At 35.7% G+C, this 21,896-nt stretch overlaps 3 protein-coding genes across 4 annotated transcripts; all 3 read left to right on the top strand.

Moving 5' to 3' along the window:
* Positions 1-212: 212 nt before the first annotated feature.
* On the top strand, positions 213-6,595 carry LOC114530647 (neurogenic locus notch homolog protein 1-like). Of its 2 annotated transcripts, XM_028552246.1 has the most exons (7): positions 213-239; positions 397-556; positions 1,641-1,849; positions 2,553-2,670; positions 3,581-3,785; positions 5,349-5,636; positions 6,416-6,595. In XM_028552246.1, the coding sequence occupies exons 2-6, from the start codon at positions 427-429 to the stop codon at positions 5,626-5,628; spliced, it is 942 nt and encodes a 313-aa protein (XP_028408047.1). In that variant the 5' UTR covers positions 213-239; positions 397-426; the 3' UTR covers positions 5,629-5,636; positions 6,416-6,595. The 2 variants fall into 2 exon arrangements, with proteins under 2 accessions (XP_028408047.1, XP_028408046.1); XM_028552245.1 differs by lacking the exon at positions 213-239 and having other exon boundaries at positions 278-556.
* A 1,206-nt stretch (positions 6,596-7,801) lies between these two features.
* On the top strand, positions 7,802-11,925 carry LOC114530645 (G/T mismatch-specific thymine DNA glycosylase-like). Its single transcript, XM_028552244.1, has 7 exons — positions 7,802-7,881; positions 9,613-9,736; positions 9,822-9,891; positions 10,268-10,400; positions 10,595-10,677; positions 10,856-10,932; positions 11,378-11,925. Exons 1-7 carry the CDS (start codon positions 7,814-7,816, stop codon positions 11,510-11,512), a joined length of 690 nt encoding a protein of 229 aa, XP_028408045.1. The 5' UTR covers positions 7,802-7,813; the 3' UTR covers positions 11,513-11,925.
* A 4,255-nt stretch (positions 11,926-16,180) lies between these two features.
* Positions 16,181-19,114, top strand: LOC114530669. Its single transcript, XM_028552270.1, has 3 exons — positions 16,181-17,653; positions 18,322-18,499; positions 18,809-19,114. The coding sequence occupies exons 1-3, from the start codon at positions 16,583-16,585 to the stop codon at positions 18,964-18,966; spliced, it is 1,407 nt and encodes a 468-aa protein (XP_028408071.1). The 5' UTR covers positions 16,181-16,582; the 3' UTR covers positions 18,967-19,114.
* Positions 19,115-21,896: the final 2,782 nt, after the last annotated feature.

The following is a 21,896-nucleotide window of genomic DNA, read 5'->3' as shown; positions in this document are numbered from 1 at the left end:
CAGGAGTTGGAAGGGGTCTGAATTTTTTGTACTTTTTTAATCTCTGTTATTTGATTTGGGGGCAGAAAACTGATGCCATTTGTTTCTGTGTAACGATGTAATTATATGCATGAAACAGAAATCTGCATGCAACTGCCTTGTCAACGTAGCTATATATTACCTGCTAATTCGGTCAAAATATTATTTAAACCTGTCCACCATAATGGCATTATGTTTTTTATAACGCTATAACAACCCAGGTACTGTTTGATGTTTTTCATAAAAGAGTCCTAATATATGACTGCATACGAGCATTAGTGCAAGGCATGTACTTATGTACTCAGTGGTGTCCGTTGTATGCAAGTTTCAATATATTGTAGTCCCTGGCAACGTAAAGAAAATCTCTTATCACTTTAGTAATAGCAAACAGATATCGTGTTATAAATCATGGTAGCAAGAAGCTTTCCGCGTTGGCTTTTCCGGAGCTGTGTGATTTTAGGATTGGGGTTGCTATGCAGAAACGTATGGTGCAGTCTTTGTCATCGCGAATACCAATATATGAAATTGAATGAACGAGGTAAAAACTGATAAACGCTGGTATAATAAAGGTTTCCACTGGAACATATACAAGCAAACGAGACGAAGTTAAAAAATCCTCTTTGGAAATTTATTTTGTTTTTGCTAGCCTAAGATAGCAAATTAGCGTGTGTTTAATAAAATACCTGGCCTTAGGCTATATATATCGTTGTCTTTACCGTCTTTATTACCCCGCTTTTGCTTCTCTTATTCAGCCAGTTTCTATAGCGAGAATTATCAACCAAATTTCAATAACTTTTAATTTATACGCGTGTATTTAAAATAATCACTGAGTACAGCAACCTTTGACTGAACTACTTAGGATATTTTTTAAAAAAGTATTTTGCCAGTGTGACGTGTGTTTCATCCTTTCCCGGAGCTTCGAAATGCTTAATTGCAGTGAGGTGGGCACATCCTGAAATATTTGTAGGGGGTGTAAAATATTTTATGAATATCCAATCTTACTAATTTGGATGCCGTTTCTAGATGAATTTTTTAGTTTTAAATTTAGTTCTAGGGGGAAATAGTGCTTAGTCATTGTACCAGATTCACACGATTTCGCAAAATCAAAGTGGCGAGAGATAAATCGTCATAAGCTGAACTATACAAAACAGGGACGGTTGTATAAAAAAATAGTCAACCTATCTATGGCTGGTGGAAGAATGATGAATTAATGATGGCGCATAATGATGGATTGAATTTCTCATGCCTGAACTTATGTCAACACTGGCATAACTTTATTCACGTTGACTTTTTCTTTCTAGGCAGGGGTTATTTTAAGAGAATTTGATCACTCCACGAAAGCGCACTAGAAATAGTATATAAAGTTTATGAAAATATAACGTTGTTTCAGAAAAGCTCCGGGTGCCCTGAATCAGCATGATAGCACGTCGTGTATTGGTTCTCCAAAGCTTACGTAATTGACTATATATCCAGTTATCTGCCCATACTCACAATAATATGTATAAAGTGTACATGTGTATAAATCCAGTAATTAATAAAAGTAGTTTGTGGAGTTAATCAAACGTCGTATACGCCGCCGGCTAAGTCATCTCCAACGGATTATTTTTTATCTTTTGTAATAGCGTATCCTCAAGAAACTCCACTCAAAATTACAACAACAAGTAGGTTAGAGTTCTGTTCGTTTGAGTGCACGCATGTGTCTGGTTGTAGATCACTTGCATTCCTAACGACCACCAATACAAACAATTGCCATCTCGGAAGCAGCAAGGATGGTATAGCAACATCAACCGAGGCTGTTGTCTACAGACGAAGGACAAGCGGAATGATCGAGGTAAGCGAAGCCCCGTACAGACTGGCAAGTTTTCCTTGCCAAGTTTTATTTGCTCGTGTGTACGCACAAAATTGACAAGTTTTCCTTGACAAGGAGCCTTGTTCAAAAGCTAGTCATGCCACCTTTTCAACAAGGAAAAATGCTCGTTTGTCACGGCCTTCAAGGAAAACTTGACAAAGAATCGCGCAGCAGGGAACAGCGCGACAATCTTCGAGCTAATCGAGCGGGTTTTTGAAGTTTATCAACTTCTGTTTCTTTTAAGATTCGGTCTATACTCATTTTATCATGGCTCATATTATCGTAAATTTTTTCGCGTACACACGAGCAAACAAAACTTGGCAGGGGAAACTTGTACGTCATACACACGTGCAAGTGAACTGGTCAAGAAAACTTGTCAAGGAAAACTTGCCCGTCTGTAAGGGGCTTGAATGTATGTAGGAGTAGCTGTTAATTAATGCACGAGTGACGAGTAGAATATGGAGTTCATGGTACAATAGAGTTGCTACATTATGTTCTTTATAATATATGCTGTTCCCAAAAAGCCACAATGGTCTCTCTGAATTCTAATATAGTTATTACCCTCTCATCAACAAGGAGGAGTTTCGATTTAGATCAATCAGCAAATTAAATTTACGACAATGTGCATGAGTATCCCCATGGTGGTGTAACTAATGTGAAACGCATGGTATCTCTCCGGTCTTAGGGCTGTCAATCATCACCTTGTTTGAATGGAGGGACATGCGTGGATCTCTGTGAAGAACCTTACCATCTTTGTCATTGTCCAGCTGATAAACAGGGTCCTAACTGTGAACACGACATCAGTAAGTATTGAGATTTCTATAGAGCAGGTAGTGCATCTACATTTCAAAAGTGGTAATTTATTGAGCTGTTGCAAGTGAAATTTTGGGTTGCAATTTTTGTCAAAAACCACCAAATATAGTATGCAAGTGGCATTCATGGTAATCAGCACTACGGCCTATTACCGTTTGGCCTGTGATTTCAGAAGACTTTTAAAAACTCATGCAAAGCCAGTAAGACTATGTTACTAATCAGTTAAATGAAAGGATCGTGCCACTGATTAAATGGCGGATCATTTGTGAGTAAGTTCATAGTTGCAAAACCAACTGGAGAGATAAATCCACAGTGGAGCTGATTCCGTAGTTTGACTGAACATAATTTGCAAGAAAATGTAAACGCTATAACCAGAGGCGTAGCCAGGATTTTGAGGAGGGTGGGGACATACAGAAAAAAACCTAGGTGGGGCCAGGCTGCCAGTGTGACTCGGGACAAGGTTCATGCTAAACATTCTGAGCAGGATTTTGTGGAATAATGATGGACAATTTCGTTGCGCAAGTTCACATACAGACATTTTCTGGTATTAATGACCATGAAAATGTTTCGCTTCATTTTTTCAGGAGGGGCCTAAAATTTCACCAGGAGGGGGGGGGCACGTTCCCTCCAAACCCAGCCATAACAACGCCTCTAGCTACAACAATATTCAACGTGAGCAGTTTATTCAAACAGACGAACAGTGGCAAATTACAATCTCCACAATTTCAGTCCGATTTTCCAGTGCATGCTGGCTTAGCTACTTATAATTTATGTACCCCGACGTAAAACATAGCTTAGTGAAGGTGTAAGAGTAAAGCATATAGCTTTAACCCAAGGTGTAAGGCAATATATTCCAAATTTCGCTTGTCATAAATACATCTTTTCTTTTTATTCTCTTAGACTGCTTCAATTTAAACTGGTGGGACCAATTCGATCATGCGGGAACGCATACATGCAGTGGCAAGACCTATCTGGTTGGTTTAAAGAGAAGTGATTGCGCTTCACTTAGTTGCATCGAGGAACCCGTATGCTGTCCTCTTCAGTTTGAATACAGTACATCAAGCATGTCTTGTCAAAACGGAGATTGGTGGAATACATTTGCGCAGTGAGTTTGATAATCTTAGGGTTCAAGTATTCCATTCAGTCTTTTTTAGATGTGATCATTCAAAATTCGATATTTAGCATAACACAATTTTCTTCTTCCCAGTCATGACGAAAAAAATATTTATAAATTAAATTTTTAAAAATATATATCTTGGCTTTAATTGAATTTTTGATTATCAGGCTTTTCTTAAAAGAGACCACATGCACTGTATTCTAATAGGATTGTAATTCGGGAGAACGAAAACTAGATGGGTAGGGTGTTATATATTCAAAAGATTAAGAACATTTCAAATATCCCCATTTCACATTAATTATTTAAGGCTGTATTCCACTGTCGCGTTTTTTTCACGTAGCCACGCACGTAAAAGTTTAAATACTTCTAAAGGCTGTTTTCCACTTACGCGTTTTTTATACGCACGTACACGTACGGAAAATGTTGAATGCTTTTAATTTTTTATTATTTAACATTAAGGTCAACTAATGCAAAGGTAACATGTACAAGGATTTAGACTTCACGTGCGTGTACGTGCGTATGAAAAACGCGTAAGTGGAAAACAGCCTTTATGCGCTTTTCCGATACGCACGTACACCATAGAAATACTGATAGACAATGAATTATAGAAATAATGTCTATTATTTCTATGACGTACACGCACGTAAAAGTCTAAATCCTTATACATGTTACCTTTGAAAAAACTAAGTGAATAAATCGAAGGAACTTAGTTTTCTGCATATGTTAGTATGCATTAGTTGACCTAGATGTTAAATAATAAAAAGTTAAAAGCATTTAAAATTTTCCGTACGTGTACGTGCGTATAAAAAACGCGTAAGTGGAAGAAAGCATTCTTAAAGGTTTCCCACTGGGCGGAATTTTTCAATGGAACAAAAATTTTCGCTCGATTTTCTTTTCAATTATGAGAATTCGACCGTAGCAGATTCCCTTCGCCGGTCATAACAAAAGAAAATCGAAAGAAAAATTTTGTTCGATCAAAAAATTCCGCCTAATGGAAAACCGGCTTTCGGCGAGGAACAGGGATATTTTAAAAGGTTGGGAAGGAGGCTTTGCTGCAAGATATTCTTAGGGCCCTAAACTTTGTCGGAATTTTTTTAGAATATATATGTAGAAGCTGTGAAGGAGAGGCTTCACCTACCTCCGCCGTGGGCCGAATTATTGGTTAATGGTTGAACTAGAAATCATGTTTTAAATTTTTTGTTAAACCATTAAGCCTCAGGCCCCATTGAAAATAAATCATCAATTGGTTTTTTAAAAAAAATAAGTAGGGCCCACTGAGATGCCAGTAATTGTGCAATAGACCAACAACAAGACACTCTGTGACATGCACTTGTTGATAATGCATCCCACCAGAAAAGTGCAGTTTATGCTCGCATTTGCTGCCGGGGGCTGTAATTTTTATTGTAATTTTTAACTGCGGCCTGTTGGATACAAAATGGATTGTCAAATCAGACCAGTCGTAGACTCGTACGTAAGTTTAAATATGGAAGGCATAAATGAGTAAAACTGAAGTACGAACATCTCACGGCTATATTGCTTGGTACATTTTAGTGATGCCTGGAACTGGTGTCCCGCGAACATGGCTGTGCGAGGATTTTACCGTGCTGGCGGCACTCAAGATCTTGGCTATATTGAGGAAGGAGTGTGCTGCAAGCCTGATGATGCTGCTCAATTAGGCGACTGTTATTATGAAGACATAACCCTAACGTTTGACAACCCACATTCAACAGTGCGCTGCCAGAAACAATTTTATTATATTCACGGGATAAGAACATCTGCTTGCCAAGAGATAACATGCATTGAAGAGCTCCAATGCTGCAGATTCTTATAGTCATACAGGTATTTATATCGAAATCTACGACGTGGATGTGACATGAAAACAGCCGTTATAGTTTTAGAGACCTAATTTTAATTTTTTGTACATACGGCTCTGACTTTGTCCAATTAATTTTCATTCTGTTGTGAAACTGTGAAAATATCGGTGCCAGTAATTTCTTTACGCCCCCCTCATTGATTTGGTGAACTTAAACTCGCTAATCTATTCTCCGGAGCGAACTTGAAAATATTGCTGAGGATATATTTTTTCCAGCTAACGCTTTGACACATTTTCCATGGTAACACTAGGAAACAGCAGTGAATACCATTGCCAACGGAGCTCATGGTAAAATCATGGTAATGTGGGTTTCAAGTCCAGTTCTGTCGCGTGGGGTGGGGGCGAGGGCCAGAACTGGACGAGGATGTTTCCAATGCGAGATCATTTTAAATTATCGGGAACCGCATACTCAGAATCAATATTCCCGCAACGTAAATCACTTTCAAAATGTTTCCATAAAAACACTGGGTGTTCAGGTTCGTGAGCTGGATCGGACCGCAATCCCCTCTCCCTAACACATCCTTTCAGTGGCTTAACGCCCTTAACCAGCCTCTATTATACAAAGCCTTAGCCTTCTAACCGCGGCTTTCAGTTTTAGTAGCATGTTGAAAAGCAATAGCGTTTTATTTGCTATATTCACTACCGGTGCTAGTATTCTATTACTAGTATTCCTGTAAAATGCATTAACAGTTCACACACTTTAATTGTTCTTTTTGATTGAAACAATTTTTCTGAAACCTTTTAGGTTTTCACCAGCGACAGGATCAGAAGCTGACGGTGGAACATCCGGAATTATCTATAAATAAGCAACGACAAACTGAGTGAGAAAAAACCCCACAATTTTTATACATATATGCATGAACTATTTACTCAGTTTTTTAAACTTAACCAGTTATCCTTATCCACCAACCAATCTTATTTGCAAAGAAAACATGTATACAAGTTGCTAATTGCAAATGCTATATGATTGTCATTTACAACTTGATAAAAGTATATAAATATATATATATATATATTATATATATATATATATATATATATATATATATATATATATATATATACATATATATATATATATATTTATTTATTTATATATTAGCAGCAAAAATCTATTGCCTTCACCTTGCACAAGTTAGCATAAACCATAGTTAACATTAAAATGAGCAAAGAAATATAAAGTGTATATGTTTTTAGACCATGTCATTATTGACAAGAATTTTACTAAGTTGTTAATGCATTAAATTTCCATTTTCATTCTGTTAAATAACATGTTACTAACTGTTACTAATTGCAATTAATGTAATTAAATATAATATTATAATAATTTAATTACCAAGTTTGGTTTATAATAATTGTGAACCACAGCAGCACCAGAAAGCATTGAGATCATACCAGCTGTAAGAACTTTTAAATAATTGCCCCAAGGCATTCCAGCAGGCATTCTTATAGTAATATGTATATATGCAGTAAGCTGTTACTATTTTAAAAAGATTAATGTGTTGTTTTTGTCTGCTCCTCAAATCTTCTTTCTGATTCCTTTCTTACAACAGTGTCATCTATAAAGGATGTATGTACATTTAATTAGAAAACACCAATTGATGCGAAAAGTGAGATTAAGTCATTTGAAGTGGAGCTTAGATTCTTAGAATTTCCTAACGTAACATATGAATATTGCAAAAGTTTCAAAAGTACTCAAATTTGAGAAAAATAATTTTTTTGCGCACAAATCTTTGGTAAATTTTTGCACGGCAATATTTTTCACACCTTTCAATACTTTGCAACCAGAATTTCTATTTACTAATTTTGAATTGCTCTTTCCAGCTGTACAGATAAATTTTTCCATGTAGGTCTACTGTATTGATTATTCTTATGCCTGTACCATTGTCCATTGCACTATGCCATGACTATGGGTATAACCACAGCCCATAGGTATAACTTGATTTGAACTTACAAAATGTTTCGTTGCCGACACGGACTTTGATCATAAACAACTCAATAGCAGCTCCCATTAAAAAAAACACAGGCATATACTTATATATGCCAAGACGTTGGCTCCATTTATTTAACATAACAAAATTTCCCCCAATGCTCCAACAATTTGTTTTGAGTTATGCAAACCAGGGGGGAGAGAAAATTCAACATGGCGGACAATTGGTCTGGAAGACAACCAAGAAAGAAAGAAACGGACATTCGCTACAGCCCGTATTTGTAAGTCTCACTACAAACTCTCGCTATATATTTGATTCTGTGCTTTTTGAGAAGTGCGGAGATGCCACAACACATTTTATACATATGGCAAATTGGCGAAATAAGAATTTTTTAGCAGATATACTGATATAGTCATACACTATTACACATTTAAACTTTATCATATGGTGTGGAGTAAATTCACATTGTATTTAAATACTAAAGAAAGGTCTTCTTGGGAGTGTCAATACATTGCATGCCAAATACAGTAAAACTACAAATCCTGCACAATATATTTATGGTAAATATGATTTTGTACAACAGCTGTCAACAAGGTTACAGGGGTTGGTTGTTCGAAAAGTGGATTTGCTTTTAAGTGTAAGACTTTATAACAGGAATACTTTTTCTTTCCATACAAGTTTTGAGATCGATTTTTTAGACATATTTCACAAAAGTTGGGCATCCTGAATCCAAATCCATGTCAACAATATAGATCAAAGCTGACAGCTTTTCACTGCTATGTTCCCTGGCGCAGATAATCTATTCAGTCTTTTAACTATTTGTCTTTCTACTAATCAACTTTTGTTTATTATAATAACTTGTAGGTACACCACGTAAGTATTAAATACTGCAAAGCTTTCGGTCCGTTAACCCGGACCTTCATCAGTGCAATTACTTGAATACACGTTTGCGCGTCACTTAAATATCATGTTAGTCGTGATTAGTTTGCTCGCGCTATTAATTAAACGGTTTCATTTAATTAAGTTCTAACTAATGCGCGCGCCCTAGACAAGTATTTGACTAAGAGACACCGAAAAGAGCACGCCACGTACTATTAAGTGGCTTTCCCTCTTGGACGATAGTTTGATGTTTATAAATTTCAATAGATTCTCTCATTTTACGAGAGACAGTAAACTTATCGTTTGCTAAAATGGTAGCATCGTTCCATTTAATGCGATGATCATAAGTCCATGCATGGTGAGCTACTGCAGACTTATCCAGTTTACCTTTCTCGCAGTTCGTCTTATGTTCTTTAAGACGTATTGAGAGATTTCTACCGAACCGTTTCCATTTTAGCAAACGATAAGTTTACTGTCTCTCGTAAAATGAGAGAATCTATTGAAATTTATAAACATCAAACTATCGTCCAAGAGGGAAAGCCACTTAATAGTACGTGGCGTGCTCTTTTCGGTGTCTCTTAGTCAAATACTTGTCTAGGGCGCGCGCATTAGTTAGAACTTAATTAAATGAAACCGTTTAATTAATAGCGCGAGCAAACTAATCACGACTAACATGATATTTAAGTGACGCGCAAACGTGTATTCAAGTAATTGCACTGATGAAGGTCCGGGTTAACGGACCGAAAGCTTTGCAGTATTTAATACTTACGTGGTGTACCTACAAGTTATTATAATTACTAAAGTCGCCATGCAATCATACAAGAAAATTATAACTTTTGTTTAGTTAACAAAATACTTTTTAAATGTGTTTGGGATTTTGTTCATTATAGCTCTAACTAACTGAATTATCTGTTTGACATATGACATAATTGAACAATCTCTTGGCTCTAGGCTGTAATTTGAATCTGACTGCCTTTAAGGAGACCACTATGTTAATAAATGATCGAAATATTTTGGCCGAATGGTGGTCATATTAACAGGTTCCACTGTAATAACAGTAATTATAATAACTTACTTTTGCACATGCGACTTTTATAACATGATTTTTCCAACCAACCTTGCACAATTAAAGTGCAAAAGATGGCAAGGATAGTGTTCAAAGAAAACGTAAGAGCAGTTTTGGAAATATGACAGAAGATGAAGTTATGAATCTTTTGCTTCCTGATCGTCTGGCAGAAACAATGGATGTTTTGTTTGTTAGTAAGCTTTATTGTTTCTTATATTAATATTTGACAATATTTTCTGTCATTATTTCAAATTTTGATATTTTTCTTTTATAAGGTTGGCATCAATCCAGGTCTCATGTCTGCGTATAAAGGCCATCATTACGCTGGATCAAACAATCATTTCTGTATGTTTTGTGTTATTTCAGTTCTGTTTTTTCATTTTACGTTTTGACATCTATTAATTTTGGTCCTTTGAGTCACTGTAGATTATATTCTTTTAAGCTGTTTAAGCGGTCAAATTTTTGTAAGAAAGCAGCAACAATTTCAATTTATTTCAAAGTTGTATCTTTGCATGCTTATTTAATTTCTTACACTGAACGTCTTCTTTTGCGAACGTCAGATTGCCACCTTAAACATCTCGTAACGTTCCGTGTCGTATTTTAGTTAATGTTTCGTAATCATTATTTCTATCCCAAAGAAATGCGCCTATTCGTTTGGTAAGATATAGTTGAAATGAAAAAGTACGATATTGGTGATATTTTTTATATCTTTTAACTAAAGGGCCTTGTCTGATTGATGCCGCTCTTGTACCTGAACATTTTACATTCCTGGACGACGTAAAATGTCCTGAACATGGTATAGGACTGACTAATATTGTTGCTAGGACAACACGGAGTAGCAGCGACCTATCACGGTTGGTAAGGTTTGCTAGTTTCAACCCGTCTTTAGGTCTTAAATTTCGCTTCAGTCACATGTGATACTGTTAAGGGCATTTCAATTTTCTTTCACATTTTCTTCAACAATTTGTTTTACCGTCTTTTACATTTATAATGCTATGCTAGTCATACACTTATTTATTCGTAATCGTATATCTCTTGTTTTTTTCAGTGCGGAAATTAAGGAAGGGAAGGAAAATCTTATTGAAAAAATTAAGAAATATCAACCATTGGTGACATGTTTTAATGGAAAAGGTGTTAAAAAATTATCTCGTTCATGTAATAATCATGTCATGCAGTGTAAATTTAACTATTACCTATTTAATTATACTAGGATGTATAAAGTAGATGTGTGTTAATATACCTTTGCCAAATTGAATGCCTGAATTATGGGTAAAAATCTTATATATATGTATACAATTTTTTTATGAAGGTATTTATGAAATATTTTCTGGCAACAAGAAGTGCCAACTTGGAAGACAAAATGAAACAGTCCCTGACACAAAGTCTGTAAGTTAACAGCTTTATGGCTGTCAAAATGTGATCCGAATATTGTAAATGTGTTCATGCAATGTTCATTCTTGCAACTTGCAATGCAAATCTACTCCTGAGCATCTAAAGTTGTCAAATGATACGAACATTTATTACGATCTGCTAACGTTTCCTTAGCATTCGAATCCTCTTTACAAATTAACATCCCTCAAAATTATAATTTGCATTGCAAGTTGCAAGGAAAATTGTATAATGTAACAGCGCCTTCACGCACGTTTTGAAAAGTATGGGTAATTTTAGTCATTCCCAATCATTTATCAAGTATGAACTTTTTCAATTCTTATTCCTTTGCTGGGGTAGGAGTAGGGAATAGAGTATGGAATATTTTAAAAAATATTGCATTATGATATTCTATATATACTCTTGGTAAAAATTGCATTTTGATGTGAATTTTGTACTCTAGGTAATCTACGTTATGCCATCTTCGTCGGCTGGAACAATGACGTATCCCAGGAAAAGTGACAAACTTCGTTTCTACCTCGAGCTGAAGGAATTAATAGATGAACTTAAAAGTGTTAAAATGACAGAGAAGGACTGAAATCAGTTTATCACTGTTTATAAGATGTATTCTGAAATCTACAATCTAGCTCTAATGCCTTCAAAGGGTGCATGGTGATGGTAATAATTTTAAACTTTATTTATGTGTACAGTATATATAAGCAAAGCTTTGTAAAATAGATGCGCTCAGATGATGTAAACAATAAATTGTAAGTTTAGTGCATGACATCACATAATGTATAATGATACTAATCAGTGTGATCATAATTATTCTGATCTACACATTTTTTCCCGCCCCGGGCCAATACAGGAGCTTTTGTGCGGCATTCGGCCAAAGATTGCAGGGCGAGGTCGTTATAATAGTATAATAAATGAATTACCACTCTTCAAGTAGCAAGTCCTCGCAACGTCGGAAAAAATTATGTTTTTTTATGACATAGTTGCAAAAGAGTTCAACCTTTTAAGTTTTGAAAACCTTCTTCAAAATGACGTTACGTCACTGAGTCAGGTGGCAACCAGCATAAAGAAATATTTGGTTTTTTGGTACATGCATGTGATCAATTAGAGTGTTCAACTTTGAACTTTCCTCACAAACCTCATTCCTTCAAGCAAACCTTCCTCCGATTGGTACCCGCGTATACCCGCAGCTTTTTTGCAACTCTGTTTCATGATCATGGTTTTGTCGTGTTACGATTTGCTTACAATCATAACGAATAATCCAGTATTTGTTATTCAAATGGTTTTATAGCTAAATGAAAACTGAACAATATTGGACAATGTGATAATATATTGAATGAATTATGGTTAGCCTGAAATATTTCGGTGATTTCAGCACAGGTGATACGAAATTGCAGGTGTTTGCAACAAAGTCACCACAAATAGTATAGAACAAACTCATGTAGGTCCAATACCGAGTCTCGATTTTGAGCTGACCACCACTGGATCATATGACCTTGCGCAGCGTGAAACCCATGCAAGAGTTCTACGCAAACATTTTGCATTCCTTTCATTATACTCAAGAAAAAGCCTATTAATTAATGCGCAAAAAGAGATGAATATAATTTTTAATAATTATCGCCATGAAGCGTAGTGCTAAAACACTTTTAACAAAAACTCAATGAGCATTGAAGTAGTGACATGCATGTGTTGTCAGATTCAGGCTGCTGGTTGCATGGCATTTTCCTTTTTTTAAACCGTTTGGACGTGAGGAAGGAGGACATCAGGCATTCTACTAAAGCTGAGTGTTCTTTAGTGCTCTTCGAGCAAAATTTAAATAAACAAAACAATGAATTTTTAAGCCATGCATCAGGATACGTGCTATATATAGTTGTTAAAAGGGTATTTTGTCTTAGACTTTATTATAGTATAGCCACTATCTTGCGCCGGATGCAGCTGGAGTGACATTCATCATCTTTTTTTCACTGACATATATACCTAATAACTTTAGAACGGTTCATTATTGAAAGTATACATAGACATAGTCTGCTCCTAAATTGAGCAAACAAATTAAAAGATAGAACTTGGTCTCGCAACGAGAACCCCATGAAGGCTGGAATATGAAGCTTTTATGTCCGAGGTTCAACCAATCGAAACTAAAATTGGCCCTCAGTTCAGTGTAAGAGTTGTATACCTCGTATAACACCTAGATGGAATTTTCGGGTTAGTGTTTTCTCGACATCGATCTCGTTGTCAATTTGCATTTCGCAAAACGTGTTTGTCAATAAAGGACTACGACACGCCACCTTGAAGACGCCTTTTCAATTTTTTTTAAGATATGAAGCCATATGGAATGTCATTAATACTAAATTAAATTCTTGAAACTCGCGTTTTAGTCTGATAACGTTGATCGAAATACACGATAATCCTATAATAAAGTTTATTAGAATTTTAAATTTTATTCGTGCATGTTACTACTGGTTTATGAATGACCACATTTTGTTACGCCATTTCAAATATTTTTGCAAGTTGCTGATGAATCTATAATTTTACTTCATTTCCCAAACAGACGGGTAAGTTGGACGGGAATCCCGTTTGGACGAGAAACTCGTCTTTAATAAATGAGACGAGTTTCTGAAATATCAACACGGTCAAGGACGGAACAATGCTAAGAGAAGACTAACAAAATTTTATCGTAATAATTACGACACCATTTTTAGCATCACCCGACCCATCACACGTATAAATTTATCCATTCCTATTCATATTTAGACGGGGTTTTACCATCCCCGTCTAAGATAAGTTTCCCGTCTCGAATATGAATTCGGCTATTGTTGTTAACTTGTTATCGTATACTATAGTGTGATTTTCGACACTTTAAGTTACTCCCTTGTAGGCCAAATTGGTAAATGGTGATAAACGAAAAAAGTTTTCGTTAAAATGAATTCTGGTCGTTAAATTGTATTTCGGTCCAATTGGCTATTTAATCCCGGACCAAATGCTTTTACAACCTTTACCACAACCCTCCATGATCTATGCCTAATCAAATCTTCTCTATAGCAATAAAGAAAAAGTTTGATTTGCAAACTTTATCTCAAGAAAAGATGCTTGCCTCTTATTCATTTTTTCCTATATTTAATATAGAGAAATATCTTACATTGAAGTGTCTAATATTTTATCTTTAATATTTAATGAGCGAAATATTATGTTAATTGAATTTGTTCTTGTGAACAGTTGTTGTACATTTAATTTTTGTAATTATATTTATATGCATCACGTCTACGGCAAATACATCAATCATATCAGTGATATCACATATGTCTGTGAGGCCAAGATGAATTTAACAATTTACTTCCAGCTAATATTTTTGGCTATTGTGAACATAATATTTACTCTCTTTGGAATCGTTTTGAACACATTGGTTTTAGTCAGTATTTCAAGATCATCCCAACTTCGAAGGAAACTATGCAACTTCACTATCATGCTGTTGTCATGTATCGATTTGCTCACCGTGATCACGAATCATCCAACACTTGTGGTTTATCTGGTTTTATGGCTCAATGAAGATAAATATTTATTAGCAGAAATAAAAATATATGGTCAGTTTTTAGGTATTTTTGGCGGACTTTCCATGTCCGCAATTCTGGTAATGAACATTGAACGATATTTAGGAGTATATTATCCTTTCTTTCATCGCATATCAGTGACCCGTCCCAGACTGCTAAAACTCTTCGCAATATTTACTATCCTACCAATAACATTAATGGCGATTTCTGCAAATGATTTACTTATTCCGCTCTCGGTATCCTCGATTATTTTCTTAGCCATTTACTTTCCACCGTTTATTTTTATCAACTACAAACTCTTCAGGATTTCCAGGGAAGTGCGCAGGAACAATGCAATATCACCATTAGTACTGAAAGGAACCAAAAACCTCAAAACTATTTCTGCTTGTCTACTCACAGTTGCCTGTTATATGATAATGTCTATTCCCGGTAGCCTTTACATTGCATTTACCTTTATCAAGAAGCCGCGGAACAGTGTAATGATGTCTTACTTATGGGGACATACTGTTTTCACCATGAATTCAACATTCAATAGTTTGATATTTTTCTGGAAGAATAACATTTTACGCGCAGAAGGAAAAAAAGTGCTCCTGGCGCTGAAATGCCGTCTTTTTGGTACTGAAGGCTAAATTGGCCGTGTTAAACCTAGCCGATGGGAACAAAACAAACTATAATATAAGCTCTTGATGACGCAACCTCGTACCCAGGGTCTTTTGTACGAGGTTGTTAATGACGTTGGCATCAATATTGCGCAGTTGTATCGCAATTAGGTTTACTCTATCGCATAAATGTGATAAACTCGATCGCACATCATACTCATTTCACAGCTCTTGTGCCCTCCCTACATAAATGATTAGCTTTCATGCACGCAATGTAGGAAAGAAAGTTTTTTGAGTGAAAAAAAATTGCAAAGCGGGGGAATAAAAGGAAAGTAATAATACTCTCTCGTACTGACAAGACTACCTATTGTTTCAATTATCTCAATACTTGAATCGTGCTTTTCGGCTCATGCATGGAAACTGAATATTATTTCTAGAAAAATTCGTCAATAAACAATAAACATAATGACTTTTGCAAAATGAACTGTGGGCTAATTTTATTAAATATTAATTACTGGAATGAATTCAAATTTGTTTGCATCCTTGTGCATTTGACAGATTAGTAATTTGTTTGTATTAAAATGAAGAAAAAAGGACTTCTCGTTGGTGGCGGGGTAAATGTTGGAACTAATCGAACTATATTGTTATAGTTCTTCGCATTAACACTGAATGATAACTTTTCCCCGTCGAGTTGCTATTGTAATGAGCCGAGTTTACGCAACACACAACGTGGTCTAGATCCAACTCTATGTCTCTATCCTTTACAGTATTACATTCAGTATTTATACTATCGTTCTATAGGGCCGCGGGTACAGTAGCGTAGCCAGCCTGTCGATTTGTCCCGCTATGCTAATATTTCGGTGTTCACTGACTGTGAAAACAATAAATTTCTAAAGACATGAATGATTATAATAACTCGAAATTTCCATAGCGAGGCTGAAAGTCGTCAGGCTGGCTACGCCACTGGCCGGGTATGCTTCTGTTATCTAGACTGCTATATTTATGTAATCTCGAAAACCCTTGCAATGGTGCATTATCCTGATTCGAGCTGTACTTGGGGCATGCAGCATTGACCTGTAGACAGCGACCTGCATGCGACATATGCAACTCATATATGTAAAAGTAACAGTACCTCAGCCCTCAGCCCTGACAAGGAGCTATAAACTGGGGGGGGCAACAAATACCTCCTCGCCCACGCACCTATGACTACATTTTGCTCTCCAGTCAGTCCAGTGGAGCCGAGGAGCGGCCCTGGGGACGAGTATGAGGAGCTTCCTTTCATCATCCTTTTCATCAACCTCGTGCCTTTTCATTGAAAATTTATTAGGATTTAGGCTCACCTGGTTACTCACTGATTTCTCACTGATCTGAAATGGCTGCTCCAGTGAACTGGCTACTCTGAGTCTCTCTAAAGTCTCTCATACACAAACAGACTTCCGGCCGGGTGAACATTTATTGAAAAATCGCACCCTCCGAAGCTCGACGTTCTAGCTTTTTTTAATCTAAAAAATGTCCAGAAGTGTAAAAGATTTACGAGACATGATTAATATTTCCCGATTATCATTTCATGGCGACGAATCGAGTTTTCAGAACGATGATCATGAACGAGAAGATGTTGTAAACGCATTCATTCACATCAATCATAGTGGACAAAATTCGACATTTATAAAACGAAATGAAACGACGCTAAGGTGTATAACATCGACTGAACACATTGACAAGCAAAAAAGTAGTCTAAGAAATATTCGTTTTAAACCGTTACCAGCAATAAACTCCTCAACAAACATAAATGATGGCATCAACTCGAAAGAAAATGTAGAAATGGCATACCAAAGGTCCTGTAATCGTATTCTGGAATATGTTGATGGATCTGTAGTGAGTTCTTGGTTACATCGCTCTAACGAATCTGTGCAATGGCTTTCTAAATGGGTTTCCACAAAAGAATATTTTGTTAAATTTGCAAATTTCTTTCTTGTGGAAATGGATCATCAGAAACAAACAGAACTGGTTGAAATGGAAGTTGAAGTTATTCTGGATGAAATAACATTTTCTGTACAGGATGGACTCAAGCAAAAAAAGGTGTCAAAAGATGATGTGATGTCATTCTTTTTGCTAATCATTTGGGAATATCCATCAAAAATATGTGGTGAACATAGCAGCATTTTTGTTTTGAATACATTAGTAACTTTGGCCTCAGCACAGAAGGACAAGTACCGCAAGCTTCTTTCAAATGTGAAATTTGCAACAAAACATCCCGAGCAGATACACTGGATTCTATCAGTCCGTGCATTTGCATTAATATCTATAATTACAGCAATGGTGAAATTTTACTCATCCTTGTCAGGGTACATCATAGTAGATCAGGATGTTGATAAAAATGCAAAAGAGCTATATCAATACCCTAAAACAATCCAAGGTTTTGCATTCGATGCAGCGAGGTTGGGATATTTGGACACCCTGGTATATTTAGTTGAGCAACAAGATCTTAATATCTCAGGCTTGCAAAACAAGGATATGTTGTCTCTATTATTTTGTGCAGTCACGTGTGCCCAGGTGGAGGTAGCAAAGTATATATTGGAGGTAATATATATTGATATATAATTAAATGTACAGTGTATGTGAGTGGAATATTTCAAGTAAAATTGGTGTGGGTGGTACAATGGCTGAGGCACAACTGTACTTTACAGCAGATTTCGGTTGACTGCAAAATAACAAGCATTTGCAACTCATGTTTGGTCGTTAATTAGAATGACATGACGTTAGAATTTTGAAATGTCACATGGTTTTGGGATACATTCTTGCATGTAAACATATTCAAAATGCTTGCGGTATTTAAAATGTGGAAAGTCATACGAAAGGGCAATCTTATACACAGTTATGGGAAATTACTTTCTTTTAACGCAAGCACTTTTTTTAAAGCACTTTCTTTCAACAACATTTTAACTATGTCATTGAAGTACAAATGGAATGCTCCGCCCATTTCTTGGAAACAGTGCATGTGACATTTCAAATGTCATATATTAAACGACCCAACATGCATTGCGAACACTTTTTGTTTAGCAGTCAAACAGAATCCACTGTAGGTGAATTATGTCGATTAATAGTATAATTAAGTGGCAGCCGTATATGGGTATTATTAATCATGTATGTACACTCGGGAAATTGCAATGTATACTAAAATTTGCACTATATTTGCTACTCCATGTTACTCTGAAATCTAAATACATATTCTTGTATTCTAAATGCAGACAGATGAAAGTATTGATATAAAACAAGTATCAAAATCAGGGAATAGCTTGTTACATGCTGCAGTTAATACTGGAGACAAACAACTTGTGAGGTTACTTCTGAATGCTGGAGCAGATGTGAATCAAACCAATAGGGAATGTAATGATGTAACCCCACTTCACTTAGCTATAATGCAAGGTGAGTTAACTTTAACTTTTCAGTTGAAACAGTTCAATTTGTACTGATACATGTTTTTATAGTAATGTGTTAGCATCATTTTTGAACAATTGAAATATAATGAGTAATGAGTCTAAGTAAGAACTCATTTTGTATGATTTAAAATCTATAAATTGAGAATAATCTGGATATGTTTTTGAAATTCCCATTGGCAGTACTGCAGGTATTATAAATATAAAACTGTATATTGTTAGCAAATCGAGATCAATCTCCAATTAACCTACTCTGAGAATTTCAGGGTCAGTTTAAAATTTCATTTCATATTTGTAGACTCCTGTGAAATTGTTCAGTTACTCATTGATGCTGGGGCACACACAGCCTTGTTTTCTACAGATGGAGGTAGTACAGCACTTCGTTTAGCTGAGGATCTTCAAAGGATATCTATTGTTGACCTTATCAAAAAAGCTGTGTGCAATGATCAAAAATGACATTGGATCATGCTGCAGAATATCAGAGCAGTAAAAGTAGTAGATTACCTGTAACTATGGAACAAATCTGTATGAAAGAGGCTATAAAGGTTTAAAAATTAATAAAGAGGCATATGCGTTAGACAATACCGTACACAAATTGCCGAGATTTTTCCAAGCCTGTATTTGAATTGTTTCTTGTTCAAGGGCACATAAAATAGATCAACCTGAGAAAATATCTGCCAGATATAGCTATACCCAAATAAGGAAAGCAAAGGTGGAATATCAAAATTCGGTTGAAAGTTCGTCGAAATTGTTTCCAAATTCAAACTTATTCTAATTACATTTTTTGATAAAAATGAAACCATACTTTGATGAATTTCAAGATCGGCAAATCGGTAACAGGGAAAGGGAAAATATCTAAAAAGGATTAAAAAGTGGACTGGGAAATTTGAAGGCCGCAAAAGAACATCAATTGTCGACAAATGACGACTGCGAGGTACATACTAGGTCTGTAGCGTACGGCGGCACGTGTAATAAGTTCTGTAATAAGATAAAGATTTCATCATACATACGATGGTACACTAACATTGAGTCATTGGTTAAGAGGAAAAAGAGCAGGCGAAATTAAAGATAAGATCATTATGATCATATGCTTAGGCTTAGCCCAAAGCGAGATCAATTTAGAAAATTTAGAAGCAAACCAGCTATTATTATATCAACCTGAGGAGTTTGATAAATTTGGGAATCGTACTACAGAATTAAACCTATTTTGAAGCAAGATAATTAGATAGAACAATAGATAATTATATAAAAATATTAGATAAAACACTCGATCACACTGAGAATTCTCGCTTCTCAGCTACTAACCGGCGGAAATTCAAAAGCTACTAGCTGAGAACAATGAGCTGCGAGATAAGAATACAATAATGAGTTGTGCTGTCTGATCAAATGAATAAAAGCCGAAATGAAAAAAGCCTTATATATAATTATTACTACGCGGTCTGCGCCTGGAACGGCACGGCCAAAATGGGTACCCGGTAGCCTGAATCAGTGAACTCTAGAGTTCACTGGCCTGAATACTAATAAAATTGGGTACGGGTAGTCGGGTACCAATTATATGGTTCCAATTTAGTCGTGCCGTGCCGATAAATCGAGTGTAGTGTAAACGGAGCTTTAGACCCCGTTTACACTAGAGCGAAAGTTTCCGGATTCATCACGAAAGCGGAATGTTTTAGTACCGGATTCATGTTGCTGTTTACACACGCAGCAACGAATCCGATAGAAAATGTACTCGGTTTTAAGCCGTATCCGGAAACTTTGAATCCGTAAAAGTTTGTGGAAACTTTGTATTCAGAAACATTTGAATCCGGAAAATTTTCTTGTGTAAACGTTTTGCGCGACGAATCCGAAGAAATTCAAACGTGACGACCAAACAATTCTCCAAGAACAAGTAATGTGAGTGTAAACGGACAAATCCGCATACAGAGACAACTAAAGTGTAGTGTAAACACTTGACGAATCCGATACATGTGTGTAACAATGAATCAATTACAAATCCGGAAACTTTCGTTCTAGTGTAAACGGGGTCTTAGTCTCTTAGAAGCTAACCTACTCACTCAGTACAAGAACATAAATATATGGAATTATTGACATGGCACAGTGGCACTATGAGACAGGAGGACCATAAGACAACATTACATTAACATAAATCGGAAAAAAACTGATCGGCAGGAACTGACATGCGCAAACAACACACAAAAGAATAAAGACTGGGGTTAATCAGGAAACTACATGACCCACATCAAACTCAGATAAGTCGCATACTACGGTTTAGTTATAATAGGCGAATCAATTATAAAGCATCTGGGGCCGATAGAACTACCCACCGGATAGTGATTTTTTCAATCGCTCGTTGTTAACTTTGATTAAATCTTAGTATACCTAAATCGAGGTTCCTTTTTTTCCCTGAAATTCTCTCTGAAATTTTGAAATTCTTTTGAAATTATTTAGCTGTTCAAATACATTGTTTTCACGAAAGTGTGCAATTCTATTAAATTCAGAAGCATTTCGACGTATTTTGAACCGAATTTTAACTGACTTCAAAAAATGGACGAAAATTAGGATTTTACCTTTGGTCCCCCATTTTGGATTTGCCTGAAATTTTCAAATTTATGAAAGTTTGATTTTATCTGTTGAAATGCATTGTTTTCATGAAAGATTGCAATTCGACTTAATTCTGAAGCATTTCGACGTATTTCCAGCCAATTTCTTTATTTTCAAAAAATGGACGAAAATTAGCATTCAGTTTCCTTTGGTCCCTCGTTAAAAATCCCCCAAAAATTAGGATTTATTCTTGGTGCCCCGTTTCGGATTTGCTTGAAATTTTGAAATTTATCAAAGTATGATTTTATATGTTCAAATGCATCGTTTTCTCGAAAGAATGCAATTCTACTTAATTCTGAAGCATTTCGACGTATTTTCAACCGAATTTTGAAATTTCATAAAAATAGACGAAAATTAGCATCCAGTTTCCTTTGGTCCTTCGTTGCCGATTTGCCTGAAATTTTGAAATTTATCAAAGTATGATTTTATGTGTTCAAATGCATTGTTTTCATGAAAGAATGTAATTCTACTTAACTCTGAAGTATTTTGATGTATTTTCAACCGAATTTTAAAATTTCAAAAAATCGACAAAAATTAAGATTTTTCCTTTGGTCCCTCGTTGCCGATTTGCATGAAATTTTGAAATTTATCAAAGTTTGATTTTATATGTTTAAATGCGTTGTTTTCATAAAAGAATGCAATTTTTCTCAACTCTAAACCATTTTGATGTATTTTGAACCGAATTTTGAAATTTAAAAATGGACAAAAATTAGGATTTTTCATTTGGTCCTTCGTTTCGGATTTGCCTAAAATTTTGAAATTAATCAAAGTATGACTTTATATGT

Source organism: Dendronephthya gigantea, unplaced genomic scaffold (genome assembly GCF_004324835.1).
Source record: "Dendronephthya gigantea isolate DGI-Jeju-01 unplaced genomic scaffold, DenGig_1.0 000064F, whole genome shotgun sequence".
Classification (NCBI taxonomy): domain Eukaryota; kingdom Metazoa; phylum Cnidaria; class Anthozoa; order Malacalcyonacea; family Nephtheidae; genus Dendronephthya; species Dendronephthya gigantea.
Note: the sequence above shows the minus strand (reverse complement) of the source record. Positions and strands in the feature narration are given on the sequence as shown.

Excerpts from the sequence above, each read along its gene's own strand:
- LOC114530669 (XM_028552270.1), top strand. The coding sequence starts at position 16,583 with ATGTCCAGAAGTGTAAAAGATTTACGAGACATGATTAATATTTCCCGA. Across the intron at positions 17,654-18,321 it reads TAGCAAAGTATATATTGGAG|ACAGATGAAAGTATTGATAT; the intron begins GTAATATATATT and ends TTCTAAATGCAG. Across the intron at positions 18,500-18,808 it reads TCACTTAGCTATAATGCAAG|ACTCCTGTGAAATTGTTCAG; the intron begins GTGAGTTAACTT and ends TCATATTTGTAG.
- LOC114530647 (XM_028552246.1), top strand. The coding sequence starts at position 427 with ATGGTAGCAAGAAGCTTTCCGCGTTGGCTTTTCCGGAGCTGTGTGATT. Across the intron at positions 557-1,640 it reads TATGAAATTGAATGAACGAG|CGTATCCTCAAGAAACTCCA; the intron begins GTAAAAACTGAT and ends CTTTTGTAATAG. Across the intron at positions 2,671-3,580 it reads TAACTGTGAACACGACATCA|ACTGCTTCAATTTAAACTGG; the intron begins GTAAGTATTGAG and ends TTATTCTCTTAG.
- LOC114530645 (XM_028552244.1), top strand. The coding sequence starts at position 7,814 with ATGGCGGACAATTGGTCTGGAAGACAACCAAGAAAGAAAGAAACGGAC. Across the intron at positions 7,882-9,612 it reads ATTCGCTACAGCCCGTATTT|TGCAAAAGATGGCAAGGATA; the intron begins GTAAGTCTCACT and ends GCACAATTAAAG. Across the intron at positions 10,678-10,855 it reads GACATGTTTTAATGGAAAAG|GTATTTATGAAATATTTTCT; the intron begins GTGTTAAAAAAT and ends TTTTTTATGAAG.